The sequence below is a fragment of the Lutjanus erythropterus genome, chromosome 22, assembly GCF_056507025.1.
Source record: "Lutjanus erythropterus isolate fLutEry1 chromosome 22, fLutEry1.hap2, whole genome shotgun sequence".
NCBI lineage: Eukaryota > Metazoa > Chordata > Actinopteri > Lutjaniformes > Lutjanidae > Lutjanus > Lutjanus erythropterus.
In genome coordinates, this window is record NC_139338.1 from 26,667,729 (window position 1) to 26,694,856 (window position 27,128).

The following is a 27,128-nucleotide window of genomic DNA, read 5'->3' on the forward strand; positions in this document are numbered from 1 at the left end:
TATATTCTGTATATTATATTCTGCATGACTGTCATCTGACATACCAATATCAGATTTTTTGTTTAACTTCCTAATGTTGATATTTATATTAGTTTATTTTATTGTATTTTTATCATTTTTATTTAAGATTATTGTATTTATGGAAAATCTTTCTTTTTTTTAATGTTATATCAATGTGTAGAACTGATGTCCTCAGGAATTCAAACGTTAAACTGTAGGGGGCAGAAATATGTCGCAAGCCATCCAGTCTGCGGAAAATTAACAGTCGAAGAAGAAAAAGACGCACGAAGAAGAACGGCTGTTAAGCCTCGTGAAGCGGGAACTGACAGCCCACCACCATGGACTGGTAAAACTCATTTCATACACACATTTATAAACTTTAGTCAGACGTTATATTTCAGTTGTGTGTGTGAACCGTTAGCTCGATCTTCAGCCGGCTGGTCCGGTACTGAGCTAGCTGGGATGCTAACACCGTTAGCAGCACCGGTCATAATCAGTGCTGCAGCTAACCGGCTAGTTTGGGTTCTGTTGACATGTTTAATCAGAGCTGCTACTAACGTCTTAGATTACAGCTAATTACAGTAGACGAACTGACCAACGGTGAAATTAAATTAAATGACAGCCGAACAACAGCAGCTCTTAGTTGTTTTTGTTAGGTAACGTAGCAGAACTGCTGGGTATTAAAGTTGAACTCATTTGAGCTGCCTGTGTCTCAGTGAAGCTCCTCAGGAACTTTGTTGTGATGAGTAGTTATTTATTGTGTGTAACATTATCCATCCCACATGGACTTGAAAGACACCATCTTCAACTAGAATCAAATCACATTACAGAGAAAGAATTTTCTTTTCAGGGGTACACAAAGCTCTGCACTGTTTTTGTTTATCATCAGATAATATGTTAATTTATGTTTCTTATACATTAAAAACTATTCGTGCTGAGTATGAGTATTCCACTGAATACCTGAGTACCTGTGTGTGTCACAGATTGCAATTAAGATTTCATAAATGCAGTGTCTTGACTCTTAAATGAGTTCTTAACAAGCCTTTGTGTATTTTGACAGTTGTTCAGACAAAGTTAACAAGTTGAATGTATTATCCTAGGTTCTGGGAAGTTGTGATCTTTTTTCCATTTTATTTGAAATTTCAAAACACTACAGGTAATCAAAAAATCTGATTGAGCCAACAACAATTTTCAGTGAGGCATTTCCTTATTAATGTTATCAAATTTAAACAGACTTTAATTAAGGGAAAGATCGAGTTAAACATTGATGCTGCAAATAAAAAACACTTCTGTATTCTGTAATGTGAGGTATTCTCTCCATTGGGTAGATTTCAGTTCCAGGGACTCGTTGTGTATCCATATACAGACATGTATGTATTTGTTTTGTCCTCCAGGGGTCAGAGTGAGCTGCCGTCTCCCGTGGTTCGAGATGACGAGGTGACCATCGCTGCCCGCAGGAGGAGGAAGAAAGTGGCCTGTATCCTCCAGTGTTCAACAGTGTTTATACACTGTTGACAAAAATAATCATTAGTTGTGTAGCTAGATTAAATAATGAATAGAAAAACCTCTGAAAGAGGGGCTACCCAAATAAATACTGTGTGTGTAATGCTGCTTCCTTGCCAGTATTCATTAATATTGTCAAAAGTGTCAATTTGGTTGTTTTCCTGACTGTTGGTCTCAGTCCCCTCACCTGGCAGCGGCAGCCCGGTCATGTCCACAGTAACACCAGCCCGCTCCCTGCTGAGGAACACTCCTGCTTCACTGTTCAGACAGGCTGGTAGGGGACGCACTCACATACAAATCCCGATCAAGACAAAGATCTTTCACGTCAGCTGATACTGAGCCTGATTTCATGATGATTATTGATTATCATCTGATTGCAAGATCTCCATATTTTACTAAATCCCCACTCTGACTTCATCTCTCTCTTTCTCTCCTTCAGTGACTCCCAGGGTTCCAGATGTTTCTGCCATTTTGCCTCCAGGAGGTCGAACGCCTCGATACACTCACACACCCAGAAATGCTCTCAGCAGTCTGGTGAGACACAAACACACACACTCACTGGATCTAATGTGAGAAGTTTTGTTGTCTTCGCTGAAACCTGTCTTACATTTGACAGTGAGACTGTTCCTACAAGGGTTTGAAGTTTGATTCAGCAAACAGGACAAACTTGTTATATATACCTAATTTCAACCTGATGAATGTGTCATCAACACCCCTAAATTGCTACATAAGGCTGCCTATTTACTTGAGTTTAATTCATGAAAATGACACCCAAGAGTAAAAATTCTGATGTCTCATGTGGAAGATTGTGTGAAGTGAATATTTTGCATCATTGAAAGAGTGAGAGAGAGGCTGACTGTCACCCGTCAGTGCAAGAGGAGAGACATAGAGATCTTTGTGCAGTTGGGATGCATGGGATTGAATTACAATAAAACATATTAGAATATATTGCTTGCCTTTTTACCAATAGTCTAAACAAATCACTAAATTTGTCGCCAGTTGTTTTTTAGTAATAAAGTTGCTAAATCCAGCAAGAAAGTTGCAACGTTGGCAGCACTGAGCCCAATGATTAAGATGTAGTTGATTAAAAAGAGGGACAAATAAATCTGTCAGTCTCGGCATAAAAAGCTAGAAGTTACATGAAAAGGTCATGGTTAACTTCCATTCCAAAATTATGTTTTGTGTCTGTGTTTGTAGAATTTAGATGACAGTGATTGGACCAACAGCATGTACACCTCTCCTGTTTCTGGGATGGAGAACACCAGCTTCTTCACAGAAGACATCAGCAACCTCAGCTCAGCTCTACTGAAGGAGGACGACCCAGGCGAGGCGGGTGAGTAAAACAAACGCATCCACTCACTCTGTCACTCTGCTGCAGTGTTACTTCACAGAACTCCTGTTAACACTGCAGTGTTTTGTTTTTTTTTCAGCGGCCGCCAGTCTTTTCCCGGAGTTCCTCGGTTCCTTTCTGAAAAACTCTTCCTCTGCGGTGTTTGAGCTGCTTGAGGATTATCAGGCACTCTGCCAGGACAAGGTAGGCTTGTGTGTGTGTGTGTGTGTGTGTGTGTGTGTGTGACATGAAAGTGGTGTGAATATTCTCATCTAATTCTCAGCAAGAAAGGAAATTTGCAAATCTTCCAAAATGTTCAACTATTCCTTGAAGTACAAAGCTGGAAAAAGGATATAGTTAGCTTAGCATAAACACTGGAGGCTAACCTGACACTCAAAAACACACCTGCCAGCACCTCTGGAGCTCATTGATTAATGACTCACCTTCTCTCCATCATGTTTAAGGTGGAGGTGCTGCAGTCAGTGGTCCTCAGAGCAGGTCAGAACAGTAAAACAGCAGGAGTCCGCTGGCTGCTGCAGCAGGAGAACTGCACCTGGAGACTCATCAACTCACTGTACAAGTAGGTATCTGTCTGACCGAAGGGCCACCTGTCTGTCTGTTAATGTGCCTCTGATTGATCACCTGTCTGTTTCTGCAGGGATCGAGTCCAGCTGGCGATGGAAGACGATCTCATGACAGACATGGTGGTGAGTGACAGTTTATGAGACAGCAGGCTACTGTCAGCTGATAGTCAAACACACTCTTAAATCTGCATTAACTGACTTTCTTGGCCACTTGGGGGCAGCAGAAATTTTTTTTTTTATGTTGGTGTGGTGAGCTTGTTAACAAATAGCTGCTTATGTACACATCCAGCAGTTGGGAGCAATAATGTTTCCTGATTACTTTTCTGTGTGAAAAAAGTAGTTTTCATTTAGGTTTTCTTAGTCACAGAAAAGACCTGCCAATTGTGAGTGTGTATACTGACTGAAAACATACTAACTTACTTCAGGCTTTCCTCCTGAAAACATCGGCCTGAGGCATGAATCTGAATGTTGTTAAGATGAAGATGTGTTTGTGTCTCTTGTCTGCAGGTTCCCAGTGAGAGCGAGAAGGTTGTGGTGGAGCAGCTGTTTCAGCGGGATGCTGTCATACGTCAGAGTCAGGTACTGGCTGTGCTTTCTGCTTTTTCCTCCAGCTTCCTGCAGTTCTTTCACTGTGTGCAACTCTCAGATTATTGATGTTCACAAATGGATGTTGAAAGAACTACCATGGTTTCTGCAGGTCCTCACAATATCCGTAATCAATAATCCGAATTGTAGGCCTTAAATGTATTGATAGGTTGTAAAAATTGATTGAATTATGAAGTTAATGTTACTTTTATAAAGCTGCATTAACTTCAGTCTCACTTTTAAATGTTTTCTTGGTCAAAATTGTATTGATTGTGATGTGAAAACTACAAAATAAAACCACATTGATCCAGTACCCTCTAATGCAAACGGTGCATGTACATCTTTGCCAGCTTGGATTTCAAATAGATCTTAAATTGCATTAAAAAAAGGTCTTAAAAATTAAAAAAGTCTCAAATTTAACCTACAGAAACTCTGACTACAGTGATGGTGGTGATTTTGGCTCACAGAATGGAGCACATTTAACAATTCATTAGTAAGAAATATAGTTTATATGTACACATAAACTAGATGCACACATAAATGAAATATTACAAATAAGAGCACCAGCTGTAAATAAATTATTTAAATGAATGAATAAAATCTAGAAGCAAAGTTTTATCATCTTTCCTTGTTGTTCACTTGCTGCTCACTGTGTTGCAGCTGGTTGTTGATTGGCTGGAGAGCATCGCCAAGGATCAGATTGGGGATTTTTCAGATAACATAGAGTACTACGCCAAAAACGTCTGCTGGTGAGTTCACATCTGTCTGTCTGTTTTTATGATCAAGTCTACAGTCGCGTGTATTAAGATATTTAAGTAAAATGTGTGTGTTTTTCAGGGAGAACACCCTCCATGCGCTGAAGCTGAGGAGAAAGAGCGGCGCTGCCTTCACTGTTCCTCTGGTTACTGAGCTGGTGAGGCCTGTTACCACGGCAACAGACATGTCTTCATCTTTAATGTTTCTAAAGGCAAGTATATGATTTGTGCGCTTGTGTGTCTTTCAGGACCCAGATGCTCCTCTCCGGCAGCAGCGCCCGCTGGCTGACCTGGACAGAGAGGACGACGCCCGACTGCTGAAGAACCTGTTCACCCTGATCAGAGCGGGGATGACCGAGGAGGTAGGGACAAACATTTGGGTTCATACTTTAATTAAAGGACCAGTTCACACAAATTATGGGGGGAAAAAACAGTTTTTCCACTCATTCTTGGTAGAAAAAAAACATGCAAGTAGTTTTACTTTGATCTCTGCCTTATCTTGAACTTGATTGTGAACTCATCATGAAACACACTTCATTAAATCTCCACAGAAACAAAATTACGTTAAAATTCACCCAAACTGTCTTGGTTTGTCCTCCCATTGTTCTCACAATTTCCATCGAATCCTTAACTCACCTAGACACAACCGGCTACATAGCCCTTATTCATTGTGTGCATGAAACGTAGAATCGACAGCTGTTTGTGTGTTTTGCACTGAGTGTGTCACATGATGAACTTTTACACCGTGTGTTTGGACTGTGAGGAATGTCTCATCTGCTTCCTTGGATCCACAGCTGTTTCTGTTTGTGTCTGTGTGTGTGTGTGTGTGTAGGCTCAGAGGCTGTGTAAGCGCTGTGGTCAGGCCTGGAGAGCAGCAACTCTGGAAGGCTGGAAGCTCTACCACGACCCCAACATGAACTCAGGTAACCTCTGACCCCAACCTGCGTCCTGCACACAGTCTTTGTCTTAGGATCTAGTGTGGCTCTGCAGTCTGAAGGTGTCTAAACATTTGCTTGTCTCAGTCTGTCCCCACCATCCCTCTGTGACGATGTCTTTCTCTTCTCTCTGCAGGCAGTTTAGAGCTGCAGCCTGTTGAAGGAAACCCTCAAAGAGGAATCTGGAAGGCCTGCTGCTGGAGAATGGCTGAGGAGGTACAACAGTCTTCTTACCTTACATCCCGTAAAGCTGATACTGTAGAAATTTAATCACAGAATTGAGCGCAGAGGTTATAGCAACTAGATAACATCTGCCAGATTAAATATCCACTGTCTGTATGCTGCTAAAGCCAGTAAAATATTCCACTGTGTACTAAAGACACCAGTTTGACATATGAACACAAAACAACTGTTGTCCTCTTCAAACACGTCTCACAGAAAGAATCCCTGTACATTTACTGACAAGACTCCAAAAGGAATAAAACATTGTATATTGTTAACCTGCCATGTGTTTGCCTGTTTTCAGGAGCAGTTAAACAGATATGAGAGAGGGATTTACGCCAGCCTGAGTGGAAACCTCAAACCGGTAAGATAAGAAGTTTGTAATTATGTGTTTTCATGGGCCTGTTTCAGAAAGCAGGTTTAACAAACTACCGTTATGCTACCATCGCAGGGTCAAACCCTCAACTCTTGATTTAAGTGCTTGCGTGGGGAATGAAATAAAAAGGCATCATTAATGGAAACATCTCTGTTTTCACCGTCAGTCTAAATTTATTCAGTTTGATGGTAATGACAGCGTCAGTCGAGTCTGTAGAAATCCGCCTGATCGTGTCTAACTGTTTGTGTTTCAGCTCCTGGCAGTGTGTGAATCGTGGGAGGACTGCGTGTGGGCGCACTTCAGAGTGATGGTCGATTCACTGGTTGAAAAGGATCTGATGTCATCGGGAATGGCTCACCAGGAGGTGGAGACGCTGCCAAGAGAATACCTGGAGGCCAAGTACGAGACACACTCAAACACACAGTAAACAGTTTGAATTTTGAAAGGTTATTTCCAACAACCAGCTGTAAAATGAAGTAATTTTGTTACTAGATGGAAGTGCAGCAACCTCTCTGACAGGAACCGCTCCTGTCAGCCTGACTGGTTTCATAAATGAACCTCTCTGTCTCTGTGTCCTCAGTTGGACCATGGAAAAGGTGTTTGAGGAACTTCAAGCCTCAGAGTCAAAGGTGAAACCCACAAACTAACTTAATGCGATCGATGAATATCAAAGTCATGTGACCGAACCCGCCGTAAAACCAGCTTCTTTCTGTGTGCAGAGGGTGTTGGAGGAGACAAAAGAGCATTACCACGTCATCCAGAAGTTTGTCATCCTGGGAGACCTGGACGGTCTGTTGGATGAGTTTTCTGATTGGCTGGCAGCCTCTAAGCCCCTCCCCTCCCACTTGCTGCGTTTCATGACTCACCTTCTGCTGTTTTTCCGCTCTCTGGGTTTGGCGCTGAAGGTATAGTCTACAAATTTTCAAACATTCATTGTCCCCAGAATTTTAATCCTGCTTACTCTTAATCGTCATCCTGCATGTCGTTAAAATGGTATTTCTAAATTATTTCCTCAGCAGTCAGTGATTCGCTCAGCTGATCTGGAATATCTTGATCTCTCTCTCTCTCTCTCAGGAGGAGGTGTGTGTGGACGTGCTGAAAGCGTACGTCTCCCTTCTGATTCGGGACCAGCAGACCGACCTCGTGGCAAGCTACGTCAGCCAGCTACCAGCCGAGCTTGCCACCGCTCAGTACGCTGCTTTCCTGGAGACGGTCACCCAGCCGGAGCTCCGCCCCCGCTGCCTGCAGCTCGCCACAGAGGCTGGTGAGACGGAAAATATTGAGACATGCACACTTTTGGGCAATATTTATTCAATTCTCCAGTTACTGACAGTAAAAGTTAGCCTATCTGAGGCCAGAAAACTGTTTGTTTTGTTTGCGTAGGTCTGGATGTTGCTGCAATAACCAAGCTGGTGGTGGAGACTGTGAGAGAGAGAGACGAAACAGAGTTCACACACCACAACCAGACGCTGGAGACAGCAACTACAAAGGTACAGAGGAAGAACAGGGCTGACGACCTTTGTTCCACCATGAAAAGGAGATTAAAACTCAATAAAAAGAACAACACCTGTAACCAATGATAGTTGTACATGTCCATCACAGCGGGAGATGTAGCCTCAGAATGAAGACGCAAAAAATTAAAGATGCTTGATTAAAGTTGTAATTAGTAAAAAGTATATTATAATTTCTTGAATGTTTGTTGATGAAAACTAACAAAAATTAAATGATTAAAAAACTTTTTTTTTCAAAAGAGTTACATTAAATCAGGCATCAATATTATTATTATTTGTTATTTTGTTGTATTAGTAGAACTTGGTGGAGGTAACTGTGATACTGTGCTCTGATAGGAGGACCTAAGGAAGATTGATGTCATCGACTGGCTGCTGTTTGACCCCGCCCACCGAGCCGAGTCCCTAAAGCAGTCCAACGCCATCATGAGGAAGTTTCTGGGTACTCGTTTGTTGTTGTTTGTTTTCTTAGTTTTGGTGTGAATTTTTTCTGTTATTTATTTATTTATTTATTCAGCCATCTCGTCTTTCTCTCAGTCACTGATATTGACACTCTCAATGGACCACTATGACAGAAGTTGGTCTTGAAGGCTTTCTGCCAGAAAGCCCTACTTGAGTAGGTTTAGGGGGAAAACTCAATTTGTATAAAAATAGCAACCTTTCTGCCAGAAAGTCCTGCAAGCTAACTATCCCATGTGTGTAGGTCAGATGACCGCAAGGGGTAGTCAACAACACTAATGCTAATGAGCTAATCTGCTAGCATGTCACAGCTGTCGGCACAAAAGACCGACCCGTACACTCAGTTGCCAGTTTATTAGGTACAACGAGCTAAATGTAAAGCAGTTTAATACAAGAGTCCTGCAATAAATCCACCCTGCATGAAGGTTATTAACCAATATTACCCAACTGACACCTTCAGCCTTCTCAATTGGTCACGTGATCCTCACCTTGCAGGTTGTAGCAGTCCATCTCCAGTCTCTTGCTGCTGACATTGAGTAACAGTGATGTATTGCAACTTTCTTTCTCTTACAGCCCTGCAGAAACACGACGCAGCCAAGGCGGTGTTCTCTAAAGTTCCTGAGGATTCAATGAAGGAGATTTACTGCCAGTGGGCCGAGGTCGGTCAGACCTCGACGTCTGCCGAGGACGAGAACGCCATCAGAGAACACCTGTGCATCAGAGCCTACCTGGTCTGTCACCTGTCTCTGTAGCAATGCATTTTTTTTTCCATATTCAACGACCTGCCAGCACTGTAGCTGCAGCATTAAATCAGTCTGTTCTGTGGGGATCAATAAGGTTTACTGATCTGAATGTGCCTTTTAATGGTCTTGCAGGAAGCTCATGAGGCCTTCACTGACTGGTTCAGCCACAGCAGCTCCGCCCCCCAGAAACCAGCACCTGTCCCCGAGGCCAAATTCACAGAGAGAGTAGCCAATGAGATGAGAGAGAAGGAGTACCAGGTATTGTAATGTAAAAATACTTGTTTATGTAAATGTACTTGTTTTTGACTTTTGAGTCATATGTTTTTTTTGTGTGTGTGTGTGTGTGTGTGTGTGTGTGTCAGTCTGCACTGGCTGCCTGGTCGTGTCGTCTGGACGTTCTAACTGAAGATGTGAAAGAGAGAATCTACAACGTGCTGCTGTTTGTAGACGGAGGATGGATGGTCGACAACAGACAGGTAACTGTGTGACCAGGCCTGTCCTGATGTCAGATTTTCTCCACATGATTATGTAGTGACCAGACATATTAATGTTAATGATATTATCGCAATATCTAGAAAATTTCTTTTTTGGGGGAGAGTGGAGGGTGCCTTTCAGGGTTGATCAGTGGTTTATTTGGATGTTTTCAGGATTCAGAGCAGGATGCAGAGCGCAGCCACCAGATGGCGGCGTTGCGCTCTCTGTGTCTTCCTCGTCTCAGCTTCCTGCTGCTCAGCGTGCTGCAGAACTCCTCCAGACACCAGGAGGCGCTGCGACTCGCTGACATCATCTCATCTGACCAGCACCGCCTCTATCAGGTAACTAAGGATGGGCAGGCACTGTGCTGGTGTATTGATCTTTTGCATCATTTTCGTTTAATCTGATCAGATGGTTGAAAGCCAGACTGTTGATGGTTCAGGTGATTAATCAGCCTTTGAGTCCTGACTCAAACACCTGGCAGAAATTAAGCACATTTTGTTGGAGGGAGACCAATTCATTGATCAAAAAAATAATCTTAAGATTTATCAATACTGAAAATAATTCTTAGTTTACCAGTTTTGGAGCTCTCAGGAGCTCTCTCATATTTAAAAGCGTTTTCAAATTTTAAGAAATTTGACAAAAAGCTTTAAATCTTAAGTTTACAAGCAGGCAGGATTTTTAGTTTTAGCAGATTGATTATTAGTGTGGTCTGTGTTTGTTGAGGTTCTTGTTTCCTTCTTTGATAATTACATGACTCATGGTTTTTATGGTGCATTTGTTTCCACAAACTCAGGTTTTCTCTAAAGAGGAGCTGAGGAGGTTTCTCCAGAAGTTGAGGGAGTCGTCGCTCGCTCTGTTGGACCGAGGACTCGACCCGCTGGGATACGAGTTACAACCATGATCACGCAAAGAAAATACGCGCACATACTGAGCGATGTTTAAATAATTGTTGTCTTTTTGGATTGTATTGTATTAATCTTTTTTGCAAAATAAAAGCCTGTGTTTCCTGTACTGGTTTGGTCTAAACTTTATTTGAAAGAGTTGCTAATACAGATACTGTAGAGCTGTCGCTCCAGAAAATCAGCTGTATGATCAGTTTCTGTTTTAAAATGATAAAACCCACAGAAAGAAAGTAAATGTTAGCAATTTGTGTCTTCCATTTAATTAAATTATATGTACTATGGATTAAATTATCAGAGCACAGTAAAAGCCACCACAGAAAATGTTTGCTTTGTAGAATCAGATATTTTAATTTGCAGTGTGATGGGTTAATAGGACCACGGTTAGGAGAGAAATTTTAAGAATGAAGTCATTTATATTACAATAAAGCAATATTTCATTTATATATTTATTGTGAATATATTTTTACAAGAAAAACTGATATTTTGAAAAAAAAAGTTGTTATATTTCAGGAACAAAAGTCACATTTTGATGAGGTAACATAAGTAAAAAGTATTTTGTCTGGGTGCAATGGAAGAGACTGCTATGATGTTTTATATACAGAAATCATGTAGTGTTCATGTTGATAATGTGGTGAACGGGACATTAATTTTTGCATCAAGATTTGGGAAACAATGTTTAAAATGATTAAATATGTTCAAGTTAAATTCTGTATATTTTACCACTTAAAGTTAACTAACAAGAGAGGCGGAAAATTGTTACCGTTAATCTGAGTTTAAGGGGTGCAGTGGCAGAGTTCGGCCAGCAGGGGCGCCACACGAACCAGTGTGTAACTGAGGCATAGGCTGTACATAAAGAAGAAATAACTGAACTGTGAGCAGGTCGACTGTTAGTAGTTCAAACAATCCGTCAAACTGGCAGATAAACGTTGTTGAAGGATATTATTTAATCAATATTAACGGATAAGGTAGGTAAATTATTGCTTGTTACATTTTATAACGCCAGGATTTTAGTGTTGTAACTAAGTAGCAGTAGGTAGCAGGTGGTACGTTAGCATCTTGCTAGCAGGCCGCGGAGCCTCGTGTTTTCTTGGCTGAAGTTGAAGGAGGAGCAGCGTTGCGGCGGCCGCGGTGCATTAGCTGCCTTCTCTGTTTAGGTTACGGTAAAACAAAGAGGTCGAACACTTTTCATTCAGTTTGAAATACTGAAATTATTCACTGCTACACGTTTTACTGACATATTTGTGTTCGTATAGAGTCTTGCACATAAGTTAAAATGCTCTATTTACATGAGGGAACGTTACCTTGGCCAACGTTAGCTAGCTTTTCAAGTATCAAATTATTATAAGTTAGCTAACCAGCTAGTCTAACTTATCTTTAACTATTCTGACACAACTGCTTTTGTATTTTAATGCGTAGTGTTTCTGAAAGTATACGTTAACGTGAGTGTTATTATTAAAATGTGTAAGTAAGTGTAAGTAAGCACTTGTTTTTAGCCTGTTAGCTAATACAGTGCGCTAGCCTAGATATTTCTTTTTGCTTTTAAGTAGCTAGCTAGCTGGCGTTAGAGATGCTATGTTTTTGAATGCTAACTGGTGGGCGTTGTATTTTAATATTTACGAAACATTAGGTTAAATATAGGCTACTGTCAGAGAGAAAGTTTAGCATTAGCACCCACAGATTGTAACTTAACTTTTCAGTCTGAGAGCCACATGTTGTACACCTGTAACATAACCAAGTTTCACTGATTTTTAAGTCAGCTGTTTGAACTGGACTTTCTGCTCCTTTATTTTGCCTTGATGCATGTTAACGTGTAGTGAGTGTATCCTGACATGATGATAGGGTTTAGTCTGCCCTCATCTGGTCTGTTCGTGAAGTGAGAGTGAGGGAGGAGGAGGAGAGCGGGACAAGTCCGGGCATATTTTCACTGCATGTGTGTTTGTGTTGTTTGGCAACCGCTCAGCAGCTGACTCACGATGTCAGTTGTACCAGAATAAGTCATTTTCTCTGTACATTTTGTACAGTCACTCAGACATCTGCCCAGACATATTCACACACAAGGGCCAAAAAAAGGCCAAACAAGGCTGAGCAGCGTGGTTTGAGCTGGAGCAGGTTGTGAGCAGATCCTTTTTTAAAAATAAACATTTTGATATTTTGGGAAATGCGCCTCCTTGCAGGATCACAAAGAATTAGACGAGAAGAACAAAATCAGTTTTAGTTTGAAGATCAATATCAGTTTTAGATTTTCATCTCAGAAGGAGATCAGCTCCTGAATTTAAATTAATTTTACATCTAATATTAAGGTTTGCTTATTTTGGGAATATATGGAGAGGTTCCACAGTCTAAATGGGGAGAACAGGTGGCTGCTCCATGCTTTAACATCAAGTCGAACTGGGCTGGACAATTACAATTTTGTCATAAAAGCTGCGTTATTTATTAAAGGTAAATTTTGTGACACAACAGCATCAAAATCATGTACCATAGTGTTGCAGAGATGCCCTGGCCAATAAATCTTGTTCTCTAGCTGTAAGAAAACGTTTGGTACTGACACAGCTAAGGCAACATCATTATGACTTTCATATTTTTTTGCAGAGAAATTTGAAATTGTGATGTAAAAAAAAAAAACATTCCCACTAACAGTGAATCATATTGCTATTGCAATATCCGTCAAAACATTTGCAGTATGATTTTCTTTTTTTTACCATATTGTGTAAAAAATTCAAACTGTAAATCGCTGGATTTTTGCTGCCAGCGCGTAAAAATATTCAGATTCTTTATTTACATATAATCCAAAATGACATCAAGACACTGAAACACTAAACTTTCACTGATATTTTAATAATTCTTAATTTCATTCTAAAACACGAATAGACTTGAAATAAGAAAAAGAACAAATGCTGAATGAATGATCAATGAATTTGAACAAAAAATATAATATCAAGTCATACTGTAAACATTGTATAACACAACCTTATTGTCTACCCAATCATTTTCATTACTGTTCTACTTTAATCTTCTTTTAACAGCTGTTTAATTAAACATCAGTCTTTCTTATAAAAGTCATTTTGATCTTGCTAACATGTCAAGTGACCTCATCACAGCCTGCAGGTCGAGATAATCTGCTCTGTCACTGAGCCCAGCCCAGTCAACCTGTCTGCTGGAGTTTTTAGGGAAGTGATATCTGATCACAACAAGCGGTCACTTGAGATGTGTTGTAAGGCAAGATGTGAACTGACGTACCAAGGGAGGTCCACTTGTAATCAGATCATGTCATGTCATGTCAATGCTAGATGTAAACAAGACCTAATGGGAGTCCTGCTGTAACAAGTAGTTGCTTAATCATTTAGTTGTCAACTATTAAATAATAACTTATTATGTTGAGCAGGCCTAGACCATACTCTTTATTTGTCTATTATCTATTTTGATAATTGATTAATCGCTGTGATGAATATTTTTTTAAGAAATAAAATTAGACCAATCCAAATTCTCTGATATAAGCTTCTCAAATAATATATTTTCTGGTGTCTTGTCAGTGATAGTTAACAGTGATCATCATTTTCTGACATGAACCGAGGAAATGGTAGACAGATTGATTGGTAATGAAAAGAGTTGTTTATTTCAGCCTTATGTATTAAAGCAGTACATTTTCCCAGCCTGTTTCTTGCAGACTTTCCGGTCTGTCTGCAATCTGAAATCCATTTCCAGGCAGGCTTTTAGAAAAGGAGAAAAATAGATTACAAACCTATTAATCATATTTTTGGGTGGGACTAAATTTAGTTTGATGGGATGTCCAAATATAGGAAAATAATGCCAGGTTGAATTTTATCCACTTGTCCATTTTCCTTTAAGCCAGAGGACAGTCCAGCAGTGGAAATTCACTCTGGCCAGTTTCATGCCCATGATTTAGCCTTGTTTGGCCCTGGTTATCATTAGTTAGTATGATTTCTGTTGGTTTAGCATGGTTATCTGATTTTGACAGGTATGAGTCATCCTGGACTAGTCCCGGCATGTCCACACAGAGGTGTGTGATTCAATCAGCTGTTCCAGTCAGTTTAGACATGAACATACAACATACTCCTCCTGCTGACTCAGCCTGACTGTAGTAGGCCCTGATAGGCCCCAGCTAGGCTAGCCCAGGACGTTTAGGCTGGTCTAGTCCTGACATGTCTGAGTAAGTCTATAAGAGGCTGCAGCTTCCCTCTGCTACACTCTGACTGCACTTTATCTGCTTTTTCTTGCACAGGATGGACTGCTGACACTTTGTACTCTGTATATACTGGTAAGAGTTTAATTTATATCTGCTTTCTGTCCAGAAGTTCTGTTTAAATTATTAAACAGCTATATACTTGTAGAAATAACTGAACAATTACTAACTTTTTGTGGTGACTGAATAACATTATTATCAAATTGTGTTGTTTGTTTCATACAGTTTTGTTTTAAATGAGTGATTCCAAGAAAATATAATTGAAAAGCTGACAAAGAGTGGTTAAAGTTTTACTTTTTGACACATTTTTTGAGGGTACTCGCATAATGATTGCACACAGTTCACTGCATTGAACTTTTAATTGTTTTTTTATGTTATTTGGGCTGCATTTGACATTAGTTTTGCAATTAATTATTTGGCCAGACAGTTGTGAAGTGTGTCCATCACATTTCCCCGAATTATTTTGTCCAACTGACAGTCCAAAGTTAGCAAAATAGTCACTGATTAGTTTTCTTTTGATTGAAATTTGTTGACTCTATATGTAACTTGGATATACACTCAGTTGGCAGTTAATTAGGGACACCTAATGTAGTTAAAATTAATGCATTCAAGGAGCCCTGCAATCAATACTACATTAAAAATATACTTAAATAATATGAAATTAGATTTTATGTAGGTTCATGTAATCTGAGTGCACTTCACTCACTTAGAAAAAAAGTTTGGCCAAAAAAAGTTTAAATTTTAAAGCAAAGGCTGGAAAGTCCAGTGTTTGTTCAAACTGTGTTGTTTCTACTTTATGGTAATTTGGAGGCTGCGGTTTGTGGTTTGGGGAAGGTATTTACAATATTTTGACTATCCCATTTGTATTACCCAAGGCTGACTGGAAATAGTTCTCAGTATGACTCAGCACAATCAAACAGAACCACAAACTACGAATAAATGAGTCATGAACTGAAAGTATAATGCAGGAGGACAAACTGTGTATATAGTTGCAGTCAGTCCTCCCTCTGCAGCTTTGAACACTCAGACAGGAGATAATGAAACTGTGTTGTTCTTGTACTGGATTTAATTAGACTCAACTGTTTTTCTGGTTGCTGCTGCAACAAGCAACAGCTGTTATTTGATTGTGTGGCATTACAGACTTGTTAATCACCATCAATTACATCAACATTAAGTGGGATTACTGAACATTAGCCTAATTAGGCTTGTAGTTAGAGCAAAACCAACGCAGGAGTTTTGCGGCTGATATGTTGCAACAGTGGTTTGTTTGGATCCTTGTTTGTAGCCTCAGACCTGCAGAAAACACTGTTAATGCTGCTGTTAATGTAGCTGAGGCTTTGGTTCAGACTGCCAGGCAAAATCTGTTTCTGGTAGGGACAGCTCAATACTACCATTTCATGTTTGATACCAATTCCAATATTGCAGCATTGAGTATCTGCAGATATTGATACCAGTCTAATCCAGTCTTTCCCCCTCTTTTAAAAAACTTAGCTGTTATTAATACTTTTGAATGGATGTGCTTTGTTTAACCTAGTCATCCATAAAACATAATGTTCAGACTGTGAAACAAGCAGGCTTTTCTCCTCCCATGAATGAAGAAATACATACAGTAGCCCACAACATGACTCAGTTATGCAATACTGTGGCTTCTTTTATTTAACCTTTTTCTTTTTTTTTACACAGAAGTTTTAGCAGCATGTTTAATTTGATCAGCACCATTCAACCATTCAAAATGACATTTAAATAAATTTAAAGCTAACTGTTCTAGTTACTGATCATGTGCCACATGCTGCTCATCTGTGTTACTTGTTACATATCTCTGTTTATGACATGTCACTCAAAGTTTGGTTAAGAGTTAACTTGATTATGATCAGATTACAGGCCTACCTTTTTCCTTCCGCCGTTATCTGGTCCAACGATACTGACTCTGTGTATCAGATCCGTGCCATCCCTTGTTTTTTGGCATATCGTTGTGTCCAGATTGATTTTAGGAGAGGGTTAGAAATTGGATTTGAATCAGATTTCTACAGGTGTGTCTCAGTCCTGACGCTCTGGCTGCTCAAATCGGATTTGAAAGCATCTTTTGAGTCGCTCCCAAAGCGACACAGCGACGATGTCAAATTCAAAATGCTGGAAGTGCGTTACAGCGACTGAGCAGAATCTGTGCAGCTAAAGAGAACAACAGTCCATAGGAGTGTTGCATCAATTTTACAGCACGATTATTTGGAAGGCAAGATGATTGATCCCCATTCGCCCTCCTCCTGTGATGGAAAGCCACTAGTGTCAGTGCTACGTACAGCAGCCCATGTAGATAGGTTATTGATGTCTGATCTGATCACGTGCAAATAACAGGATGGACAGTCTGTCTTACAGATCTGATTTGAGAAACACATCTGACAGGACGCTGCTGGATTCAATTTCAGGGTTAATAAATAACGTAGTATCGGACAGGTGCATAGGTTTCGTACTCGCCGATACCAGTGTTTTCTGATACTGGTATCAGTTTTGAAAGAACCATCATTTGCCTACAGTGTGGACAAAGTTTATTATCTCATAAAGGCCAAGTGTCACTTTCAACTTAAATGAAGTTAAAGAATTAATAATTCATTGTTAGTTAATCCATACATACATTTTGTTTTGTTAATTCAGTATACAGTCAGGAGATATTGTTGTACACAGCTGTAAAACACCAGAAAATGTGATTGTAACAAACTTTAGGTCATTTTCTCCCCACTGGTTTTCCCTCATACGGTCATACTTTTGAAACAGAACTTAAATTGTATTTTATGTAGTATTATATAATCACTGATTACTGTTTTTTTTTATGTTTGTGTGCAGGAATTACAGCCTCACTATGTCAGCTGACAGGGAGCTCAACGCAGACACCGCTGACGACAGCAATCTCGTAAGTACAACTAGTCGCTGATTGTTTACCGGCTGTTAACTGACTGTTTACTGTTTGACTGAACGTTTTCCTGTGTGTGTGTGTGTTCAGGTCAGACCAAAGGTAGAGTTCCACACTTTGCTGCAACATGCAGGAGCCACTAAAGATGTTTTCACCATGAAGGAGGTACAGCATGTGTGTGTGTGTGTGTGTGTGTGTGTGTGTGTGTGTGTCTGTCAGTGGTTTAGTCTCTCAAAGACAGACCTCTACATCGCATTTTGTCAGTGCTGGCACGGGGAAAAATACGCTCTATCTTGCCTTTATTTCTTAAAACCAATGGCAGTCATCTTGGGCAGCACAAAGCCCAGGATGCAGCGATGGCGTCTCTGCAAAACTGGGGTCAGGAGGCAGATCATTTGCACGTGGGGAGGCCAGCCCTGTCATTAAAATGTGTAAATTCCCGTAATATAGCTGCTAGCTTGTTGTTGTTTGTTTTTGATGTTGTTTACCATAGCAATGGGGATTTTTAAAATGAGATAGGGGAAATGGGAGGAGAATGCTTCCTGAAATAGGCACGCTTATACCCACAGTCTACATCCGGTGAGTCACACTAGTTAGTAGATAGTTTTTAGTTCTTATTTGGTGTCCTCTCTAATCTGTTGTAGGTGTAACTGTGTAACCATGGAAAAAAAATCTACTCTGAACGCATTTTTTTGTATATTTTAATGCTTTATTCAATCATCATGCTACATGATGGCAGGGCTGCACAGTTGATTGAAATTTTATTGAAATCGCAAAGTGGCTTTCTGCAATTGTCAAATCACAGGGGGTGCAATAAATGGTGTCAAAAAAAGTTTAAATTAATGATGGTTATCGCAGTTGCAACGTCAGTCAGATATTTTTTCAAAATCCTGCAGCCCTAATTTCAATGCTTTCTTCAGCCATTGTGTTGACTGTGCATTTGTGATGTTCTCCCTGCAGGTGATGTTCTACCTGGGTCAGTACATCATCCAGAAACAGCTATATGACCAGAAGCAGCAACACATCGTACACTGCTCCCAGGATGCACTGGGGCGGGTGCTGGGAGTCGACAGCTTCTCTGTTAAGGAGCCGCGGTGAGATTCAGATTTATCATCATTTGTGTCGTTCTGCTTTGTAAAAACAACCAGCGGTTTCTGTTGTAATTTAAAGGAGTGTTTTCTGTACTTTGAAAGTCTTCATGCTGTAGGTTTGTCCAGTAAGGTAACAAAAATATGTTTATGTTTCAGAGTTCTGTTTGCTATGATCACCAAGAACCTGGTGGCTGTGAAGAGCCAAGGTAGGTCTGCTCTTCTTTCTCTTTTAGCTAAATCCAGATGTCCAGGGTTCACCACATTTTCAGACTAATAAATAGGCTCATTCCTGGGAAGTCTGTGAGTGCAGGGTGTTTTCCAGTTCCACTAATCATCAAGTTCACACACAAAGGACCCATAATTCATAGCAAAGCAGATGTTAGAATGGCAAGACACGGGATAATAATGAAAATAAGACTCATAACAACCAGTCTGTGCATGAAACTGTTTATGCAATTGCATCTTTACTGATGTGGTCGGTTTTTGAATTCCACACATACAGCACAGTAAAATACACAGGTATGTTTATAATCCACAGAGTTAAAACAGACAAAGGCTGGTTTTCATCCAACCAAGAAAAAAAAGGACCACCTACAATGTGGCTTGCCTGTTGATGTTTTGCTGTGTGTATATTATTATGTTAATTAAATATAATTGAAGCTATTTTGTGGGTAGAGAAACAACTTTGCACAGATCTTACATAAATATTAATTTTTTAAACACAGTTCAGGAAAACCCTGAGCTATAGGATCAAAAATAGACATGTATATAGTCATTAACATTGACATGATGGTGAACTTGTCACTGTACATGACTGAAGTCTGGAAGGTGGACATTTGGATTCAGCTTTTCTCTTTTTGATGTCTTATTTTTGCCTGTATTTCTGCTCCTCCTCCGTTGCTTCCGTTTCTTTTATTTTTTTCTCTCTTCCCTCTTTTTTCTAAATCTGCTGCTGAAGAATTTCTTCTTTTAATATTTCCTTTTCCCATCATTCTCTTCCTTGCCATTCAGTTCCTGGCTGTACCTCCTCCTTGTGTGTTTTTCCTCTTCTTTTCCTGTCATCTTTGCTTCCACTGACCCCTCCTCCTCCTCTCCCACCTATTCCTCTCATTGTTCTCCTCAGTCTCTCTTTTTCTTGTATTTGTTCTCTTAATCGCTGCTCAAATTCAGACAAATCTAACCTGTTTTTCTCTCTTTTAGATTCACAGTCGAGCTTGAGTGAACCTCACAGCGACAGTCAAACAGACAGAGGGACAGAGGTAAGACATGCACACGCTGCATTCAACGTATTTTAGGAGCTTATCAGACATAATTGTAGTATTTATGTCTTGCACATAGTGAACACTCTACTTTTAGGTTCACTTGATGACAGATGTCTAGTGAACACACTGTTTCCCACAGGTTTAGGGTTACCTTGGGGCAGGTGACACCAGTGAAGAACAGTGTTCATAATTTGTTTCATAGTTAGTAAATATGCGGCTCGGTTTCTGTCATCAGGCAGTGCCGCTGAGGTCTAGCTCTTTTTCAAGAAGTAGTAGAGGAAGAAAAATTATTTTTCTGTTATTCATTGCAGTTTGTAGTAATATTTTTTTTAACAGCAGAGAAAAACATGCTTGTTAAGGACTGTTCATTATCGACCTCAGACAACAGGAGGGAAATGGAGGAGCGGAGCTCAGTGTGGTTGGAGTCAAAATTACCATTGTATGTTTTGGTTTAAAAAGAAAATGGCATTGAGATTTTATCCACCTGACCGGATCTTAGTATAATCAGGGCGTGCTGCCATGTACTGCCTTTGTATGTGAACAATCAAAAGAGGAGGCAACATGTTGACAAAGTTGAGTAATGGCAAAGAGCAGCAAATTGCAGGAATCATAGTGCAAAGGTAGTTATTTTTTTTGACATAACTAAAACATGATCAATAACTTGTAAAGATGAATTTAGTAAGACACAAAAACACTTAAGACAACATGGAATATAGAGTCCTGCACAGCTTATCAGAGACAAAAGAAGGTTAAAAACAAAATTTACTAGTTTTTTTAAATGGAGTTTGGTTCTTCTGTCTGTTCAATAAAGAAATGTATCCAGGAGACGGAGCACCAAGAGTTTAATGTTTCAGTTTAAACAACATTCTTGTAGATGATAACAAAATCAGTGAATCGCTGCATTTGTTTTTGTTTTCAGGAGGCAGATTCAGAAAGTCGCTCTTCATCACCAGACAGGAGGAGCAGGCGAAGGAGGAGGAGGAGGAGGAGCAGCTGCAGGAGCAGTGAGCCAGGTGAGTTTCTCCTCTGGGGAGCCGACACTTCATTGAAGCTCATTAACAAACAAACCTGTGACATCGTGACTTATGCTCCGCCCACCCGATCTCCTCAGGACCCTCGCACAGCATCGACAACAACGAAGACGAGGAGGAGTCAGATGAGGAGGAAGAAGGAGAAGGCAGGAAGAGGAGGAGGTCTGACAGCTACTCCCTGACGTTTGATGACAGCCTCTCATGGTGTGTGATTGGTGGACTGGGAAGTGGGCGGGACAGACACAGCAGCCAATCATCTGACTCGCACAGCACGGTGAGTCTTTATCACACACACACAGGCTTTTATTTTGTTAATCTAGAATTATTGTTTTGGTTTCTAACGACAACTCTGTGTGTGTTTAGTCTGGGAGGTCAGAGGTCACTGTGGCAGCGTCAGACTCAGACAGCGACAACTTTAGTGTCGAATTCGAGGTCGAGTCCATCGATTCAGACGACTACAATGAAGATGACGCCTCTGTGTCTGCAGATGATCAGGTAAACATTCAAATTAATCCATAAACAATAATAAGTTATTAGTGATTTTCTGTATTTTTACCTGTTTTCTGTCCTCCTTTGTGCAGGTATACGAGGTCACCATCTTTGAGGCAGAGGATGAAGACTCCTTTGATGAAGACACAGAGATCACTGAAGCTGTAAGTCCAAACAGACACAAAACAAAACACACACACACTTGTTGTTTTGAAGGTCTAACTGTGTGCTTTTCTCTCCCAGGACTACTGGCGTTGTTCAAAGTGTGATGAGTTGAACCCCCCTCTGCCCAGGAACTGTCTCCGTTGCTGGACGCTGCGCCACGATTGGCTTCCTGAGGATGCAGCAAAGTCCGCTTCCTCCAGTCCTAAAGCCCTGCCTCCAAAGCCAACTGACCAATCAGCAGCCAAAGAAGCTCCAGGTAGGACAATGGTTTTGTTTAGCATGTTGCTTTGTTATATTACAAATTTCTTTTTCCCAAATTAAGATTTGTAAGGGAATTCTAATTAAAAGTAACTAAAATTAGTTATGTTAGGGTTCGTTTTTAGACAGTGAAGGGTTTTTCATCCCAATTTCATCCCATGTCATTATCGGTGTTATGGTGCCCTCACAGTGCTGGTTGTAAACTTAAGAATATATAAATGTATCTTATCTCTATGTTGTTATTATATAACATAACTGCCTCTGCATTTGATTATTGGTTACTAGCTCTGTAAGCAGAGCTCTAGGGAAAATAATGGCACACAGACGTAGAAGTAGTGCAAGTAATAATAAGGGTTGTTTCAGTTTCAAAATGTTTTCTTAAAGTTGAAATGACAGCATTTTAACAGGCTGCTACTGTTAATGTTACCAGCTCTGACCACTCTGCCGCTGCTGTCTAGCGTATACTGACATCTAGTGGTTGGACACCTTCAGTGCATGGATAATAACATTGGGATGCATTTTTGGATGTGCAGTTTATGGAAGCCAAACTTCCATAACGCAGCATAGAACTGTATTGCACAAATTATATTCTTTGCAAATTCTCTCGCAGGACACAGAAAATGAGGTTCAGGGCTGGAATTGGGCTCCTAACACCAGTTTAAGTAGTGCCATACTACGCCGACTGTTAAAATGAAAACAGGTAGAAGTCGATGCTAAAGCGTTGATTCTGATGCCTCCCCCAGTTTCAAACAACTGTGACTTTTTGTGTTCCCTACACCTGATTGAAACCATTGATTCATTATAAATCCTATTTGCAAGTGTCCCAGGAGTTTGAGAATTATGGCTCTATTGATACAGTATATAGTTAATGAGAAAAGATTGCAAGGAAAGAGCTATTACCCAATACTATCCAACATAGTTATTCAAAAATATATCAATAATCAGTTCATGTACCTGTTATAGAGTGTTAGCACACAAGATTTGATGCAAATCTGTGACGGATGGACGGACGGATGCACGGACTCATGTACGGCCGGACAACTGGAGAACAGTATGCCTTCGGCGGGCGGAGGCATACTGTTGTCCGGTTGTCCGGCCGTATGGATTTGCACCAAATCTTGTGTGCTAACACTCTATAACAGGTACATGAACTGATTATTGATATATTTTTGAATAACTATGTTGGATAGTATTGGGTAATAGCTCTTTCCTTGCAATCTTTTCTCATTAACTATATACTGTATCAATAGAGCCATAATTCTCAAACTCCTGGGACACTTGCAAATAGGATTTATAATGAATCAATGGTTTCAATCAGGTGTAGGGAACATGAAAAGTCACAGTTGTATGAAACTGTTGCAGGCGGAGGCATCAGAATCGACGCTTTAGTGGACTTCTACCCGTTTTCATTAGCACATTTGAATTTACTTTGTGCATGTCTGGGATACACGTTTTAGGTTAATTTGACAGCAATGTTAATTAAACGATTTGATTATTTTATGTTCTTTTGTAAATGTTTGTTTTATGATAATTCACAACAATATTGGAAAAGAAAATGTTAGTATTTTGAAAGATTTCAAACATATTGCCAAGTCATGCAGTCCATTTTGTGTCGCTGTCTCTGCCACTAGGTCTTTTGGACAAGTTATTGATTAATTGATTGGTTGATTTTGTCTCCTGAAGGTTCTGATGTCGAGGAGAACGACGGAGTCGATGTTCCGGATGGGAAAAGAGCAAAAACTCCTGTCCTGTCTCAGTGCCTGTCTGACTCCACCCTCTCAACTCAAGACTGCACCTCCTCAGCTCCAAACTCCCAGGACCTCCTCTCCTGCTCCCAGCCTTCCTCCTCATCATCCTCCTCCTCCTCCCAGCAGACCCTGTGGACTCCTGACTCCCAGCCCTCCTCCTCCATCGACTCCCAGGAGCTTCTCCCATCCTCCCCCACCGAACCATCGCTGCCTCTGCCTCCACCTCCTCTTCCTCCCCCCGGGGTCCCTGACCTGGAGCGCAGCGTGTCGGCTGAGTGGCGCCTGCCGGACTCGTGCCTGGACCCGTGTCTCATCTGTCAGTCGCGGCCGAAGAACGGCTGCATCGTGCACGGACGCACCGGACACCTGATGTCCTGCTACATCTGCGCGAGGAAGCTGAAGAAGAGGAACAAGCTGTGTCCGGTCTGCAGGCTGCCCATCCAGTCTGTCGTCCTCACCTACCTCAGCTGAGACTGTCTGTCCTCACCTCCATACCGCTGTCATACAGAAGACACATGTATGGCAGATCGTCCCCAGTCATGTGAGACAGCTGTCACGGGTTCATCTCTGGTGAGACGCCAGTTCACAGTTTAGTTCCAGGCTGTAAGGCACAATAGAACCATAGAGTTAATCGAATAATAATTACCAAAAAAAAAAAAAGTTAAGTTTCATGTTTTAGTTCATGTCCATAGGCACATATACACTTTTTCTGGTCTCTTGGTCTTTGCCTCTCTTTTTGGGAAGCAGATAAGGCTAGCATTAATTTATATTTTTTCAACAAATCTCATTAAAAGACCAAAACCAACAAAGTTTTACTCCATCTCATGATACTTTCTTTCTGTTTATGTGAGTAAAAATCAATACATTTATTTCTCAATCATTCTCAGTGAGTGTTGTTCTTTAACTCCATGCAGCTCATAAACCCTTGAACATAACACCACTCATTGAGATCGTTTGAGAAATAAGCTTCATATTCAGAAAATCAGCAGCTCACCTGGTTTCTAGTAATTTAGTTTTCGAACAGCTGTTTACATCTGCACGAGGCAGAAGATAAATCAGGCTTTGTTCAGTGTTGGTTTTGGTCTTTTCATGTGATTTCTTGATAATGAAAAAAAATGTTGACTTTCACCTGACAGATCCTTAAAAAGATGCTTAAACCTCAAAATCATTAAATATTTAAACAGAGACAATCTCCATCTGTTTTCATCAACTTTGACTGAACTTGCTCACCTTACCGAGAGTCAGATGAGATGATCAGTCTCAGTTTCATCTCTGTGTGTCCAGCACAGGAGACATCTGGAAACAGGAAGGAAAATGAACTTAAGAGTGATTCCAAAATTTGATTTAAAACATCCTCTTATCTGAATTTGGGTTAAAAAGTCAAATTAGAACTCACTTTCTTTCTTTAACTTTGATTTGGCGACACCTGTAGTCACTTGTGGTAACAGCAAAACACTCATTTAACAGCTATTTTATCAGAAATAACTACGACATTAGAGCAGCTGCTGTTTGTTTATACAATGCAGCCAAACAGACTGATGTCGTCAGAATAATCCATAATCAATAATTGGCCTTTTTCCATCCATCAAAGCAAACGTGATCAGGTCTTTAATCCCCTGACAAAGAAAAACGCAGCAAATAACTGAAATTTGTTGTTCTGTAGACGTATTTTTGATGAACTGTAGCGATAACTCAATGCTAATCTCACTGACAAACATTGCATTTCCTGTCTCCTTCATAATAAAAGTCAACTTGTGTTTTGCCAGGTAAATGCTTTTAATGTGAAGCTGCAGCAGTAGGAAATGTTTGGTGTGCATTAGCAGTAACTTAATACAGCCTCAGACATCCAGTTTATAATACTGCAAATGCAAGGGCTTTCATCAGTTCCATCACCTTTATGTTACCTCATTTGGCGATTTATAGTGAAATTTATGTAAATGAAAATGATTATTACTTGTCCCATCATCTGGTAACGCTGCACGAGGTGATGTTTTACTTTATGGGTCTATAATTTAAAATGTTTACTGGAAAGAATTCTGTATTTTGATGCAAATTATAGAGAAAATTAGAAAAAGAAAAGTTCAGTTCAAACCCAAGTAAACGTTGAGTCATCATTTGTATTTTTATGCTCCAAAGAGACAAAAAAAACTTTAAAAAGCTCAGCTGACTTTATGTTATTTGATGAAAACACAGATTTCACTCACAATTAATTTGAATTATTTACTTAAAAGCACACCAGTTGAACACTTCATCCTCTTATGATTAGTAACAAATTACGTAGTTCTTTTTAGGAGACTTTTTGTAAATTATTATGAAATTATTTAAAAAATTATGGACCCATGAAATAAAGCTTCACCCTTTGTTTTACAGGCTGTAATTTCTCAATCATTTAATTCAAAGTTTCCTCGAAAGAAACGTGTAGTTTGGTGGTACTTTCCCTGAAAGTAAAACTAATTTATTTGTGGAAACTTTTTTTATATACTTTATTTTGTGCACTGACTAAAAGATTTGCCAGGTTTAACTTGCAAATCAGTTACAAAAGCACAAACTGTCTTTGTTTTCTGTGTAATTGATACCAAATTACATTTTTCTTTCCAGGAAAACAAGAAAAATGAGCAACGAATTACAGCGACGTGAAGTGTTACCTGACATCTTTATTATTTATTAAAGTGTATTTAAGATGCTCTGGTTTATTTAAGCATACTTTTCTATGTGCTCTTTAAATAATAAGATGAATAGCCTTTATGAGATGTCTAATTTCTGAGATTTTCAGTTTAGAAGTTTGTGTGAATAAAGTTTAACTTCTGTTAATGTTGTTGTGACTCGTGTCTCCTGCTTTATAGGTTCATGTAGACGCTCAACCATGCATACATCTGTACAGGTGGGCCACTGATGAACATACATACATACATACATACATACATACACACATACATACATACATACATACATACATCTATCTGTACGGGGGTGCACTGATGAACATACATACATACATACATACATCTATCTGTACAGGGGGACCAATGATGAACATACATACATACATACATACATACATACATACATACATCTGTACAGCGGGGCCACTGATGAACATACATACATACATACATCTATACATCTATCTGTACAGGGGAGCACTAATGAACATACATACATACATACATACATACATCAATCTGTACGAGGGGGCACTGATGAACATACATACATACATACATACATCTGTACGGGGGGGCACTGATGAACTTACATACATACATACATACATACATCTATCTGTACAGGGGGACCAATGATGAACATACATACATACATACATACATCTGTACAGGGGGACCAGTGATGAACATACATACATATATACATACATACATACATACATACATACATCTGTACAGGGGGACCAATGATGAACATACATACATACATACATACATCTGTACAGGGGGACCACTGATGAACATACATACATACATACATACATACATGCATCTGTACAGTGGGGGGCACTGATGAACATACATACATACATACATCTATACATCTATCTGTACAGGAGAGCACTGATGAACATACATACATACATACATACA

General features: G+C 39.9%; 2 protein-coding genes and 1 long non-coding RNA gene across 4 annotated transcripts in view; 2 read left to right on the forward strand and 1 right to left on the reverse strand.

Annotated features, from left to right (window-relative positions):
- Positions 1–200: 200 nt before the first annotated feature.
- Positions 201–10,488, forward strand: nup107 (nucleoporin 107). The gene is made up of 26 exons (XM_084711189.1): positions 201–346; positions 1,395–1,477; positions 1,682–1,777; positions 1,943–2,037; positions 2,701–2,836; positions 2,934–3,037; positions 3,298–3,413; positions 3,492–3,540; positions 3,925–3,996; positions 4,663–4,751; positions 4,840–4,915; positions 5,006–5,119; positions 5,590–5,680; positions 5,829–5,908; positions 6,219–6,278; positions 6,544–6,689; positions 6,871–6,919; positions 7,010–7,195; positions 7,365–7,554; positions 7,674–7,780; positions 8,138–8,240; positions 8,831–8,988; positions 9,133–9,258; positions 9,363–9,476; positions 9,648–9,815; positions 10,271–10,488. The coding sequence occupies exons 1-26, from the start codon at positions 339–341 to the stop codon at positions 10,376–10,378; spliced, it is 2,724 nt and encodes a 907-aa protein (XP_084567315.1). The 5' UTR covers positions 201–338; the 3' UTR covers positions 10,379–10,488.
- Positions 10,489–17,331: 6,843 nt separating this feature from the next.
- On the forward strand, positions 17,332–24,009 carry mdm2 (MDM2 proto-oncogene). 2 transcript variants are annotated; one of them, XM_084710861.1, is made up of 11 exons: positions 17,332–17,485; positions 17,576–17,650; positions 18,446–18,579; positions 18,733–18,782; positions 19,777–19,835; positions 20,758–20,851; positions 20,950–21,143; positions 21,233–21,364; positions 21,451–21,522; positions 21,602–21,779; positions 23,465–24,009. In XM_084710861.1, exons 1-11 carry the CDS (start codon positions 17,405–17,407, stop codon positions 23,998–24,000), a joined length of 1,605 nt encoding a protein of 534 aa, XP_084566987.1. In that variant the 5' UTR covers positions 17,332–17,404; the 3' UTR covers positions 24,001–24,009. The 2 variants fall into 2 exon arrangements, with proteins under 2 accessions (XP_084566987.1, XP_084566988.1); XM_084710862.1 differs by lacking the exon at positions 17,576–17,650 and having other exon boundaries at positions 17,416–17,485.
- The window catches only part of LOC146307032 (uncharacterized), a 25,256-nt gene continuing 22,130 nt past the window's right edge, over positions 24,003–27,128 (reverse strand). The window contains exons 4-5 of the long non-coding RNA XR_014768971.1: positions 24,765–24,825; positions 24,003–24,130 (exon numbers count right to left, since the gene is read on the reverse strand). This is a non-coding gene — a long non-coding RNA (uncharacterized LOC146307032). The remainder of the gene's footprint in view (positions 24,131–24,764; positions 24,826–27,128) is intronic.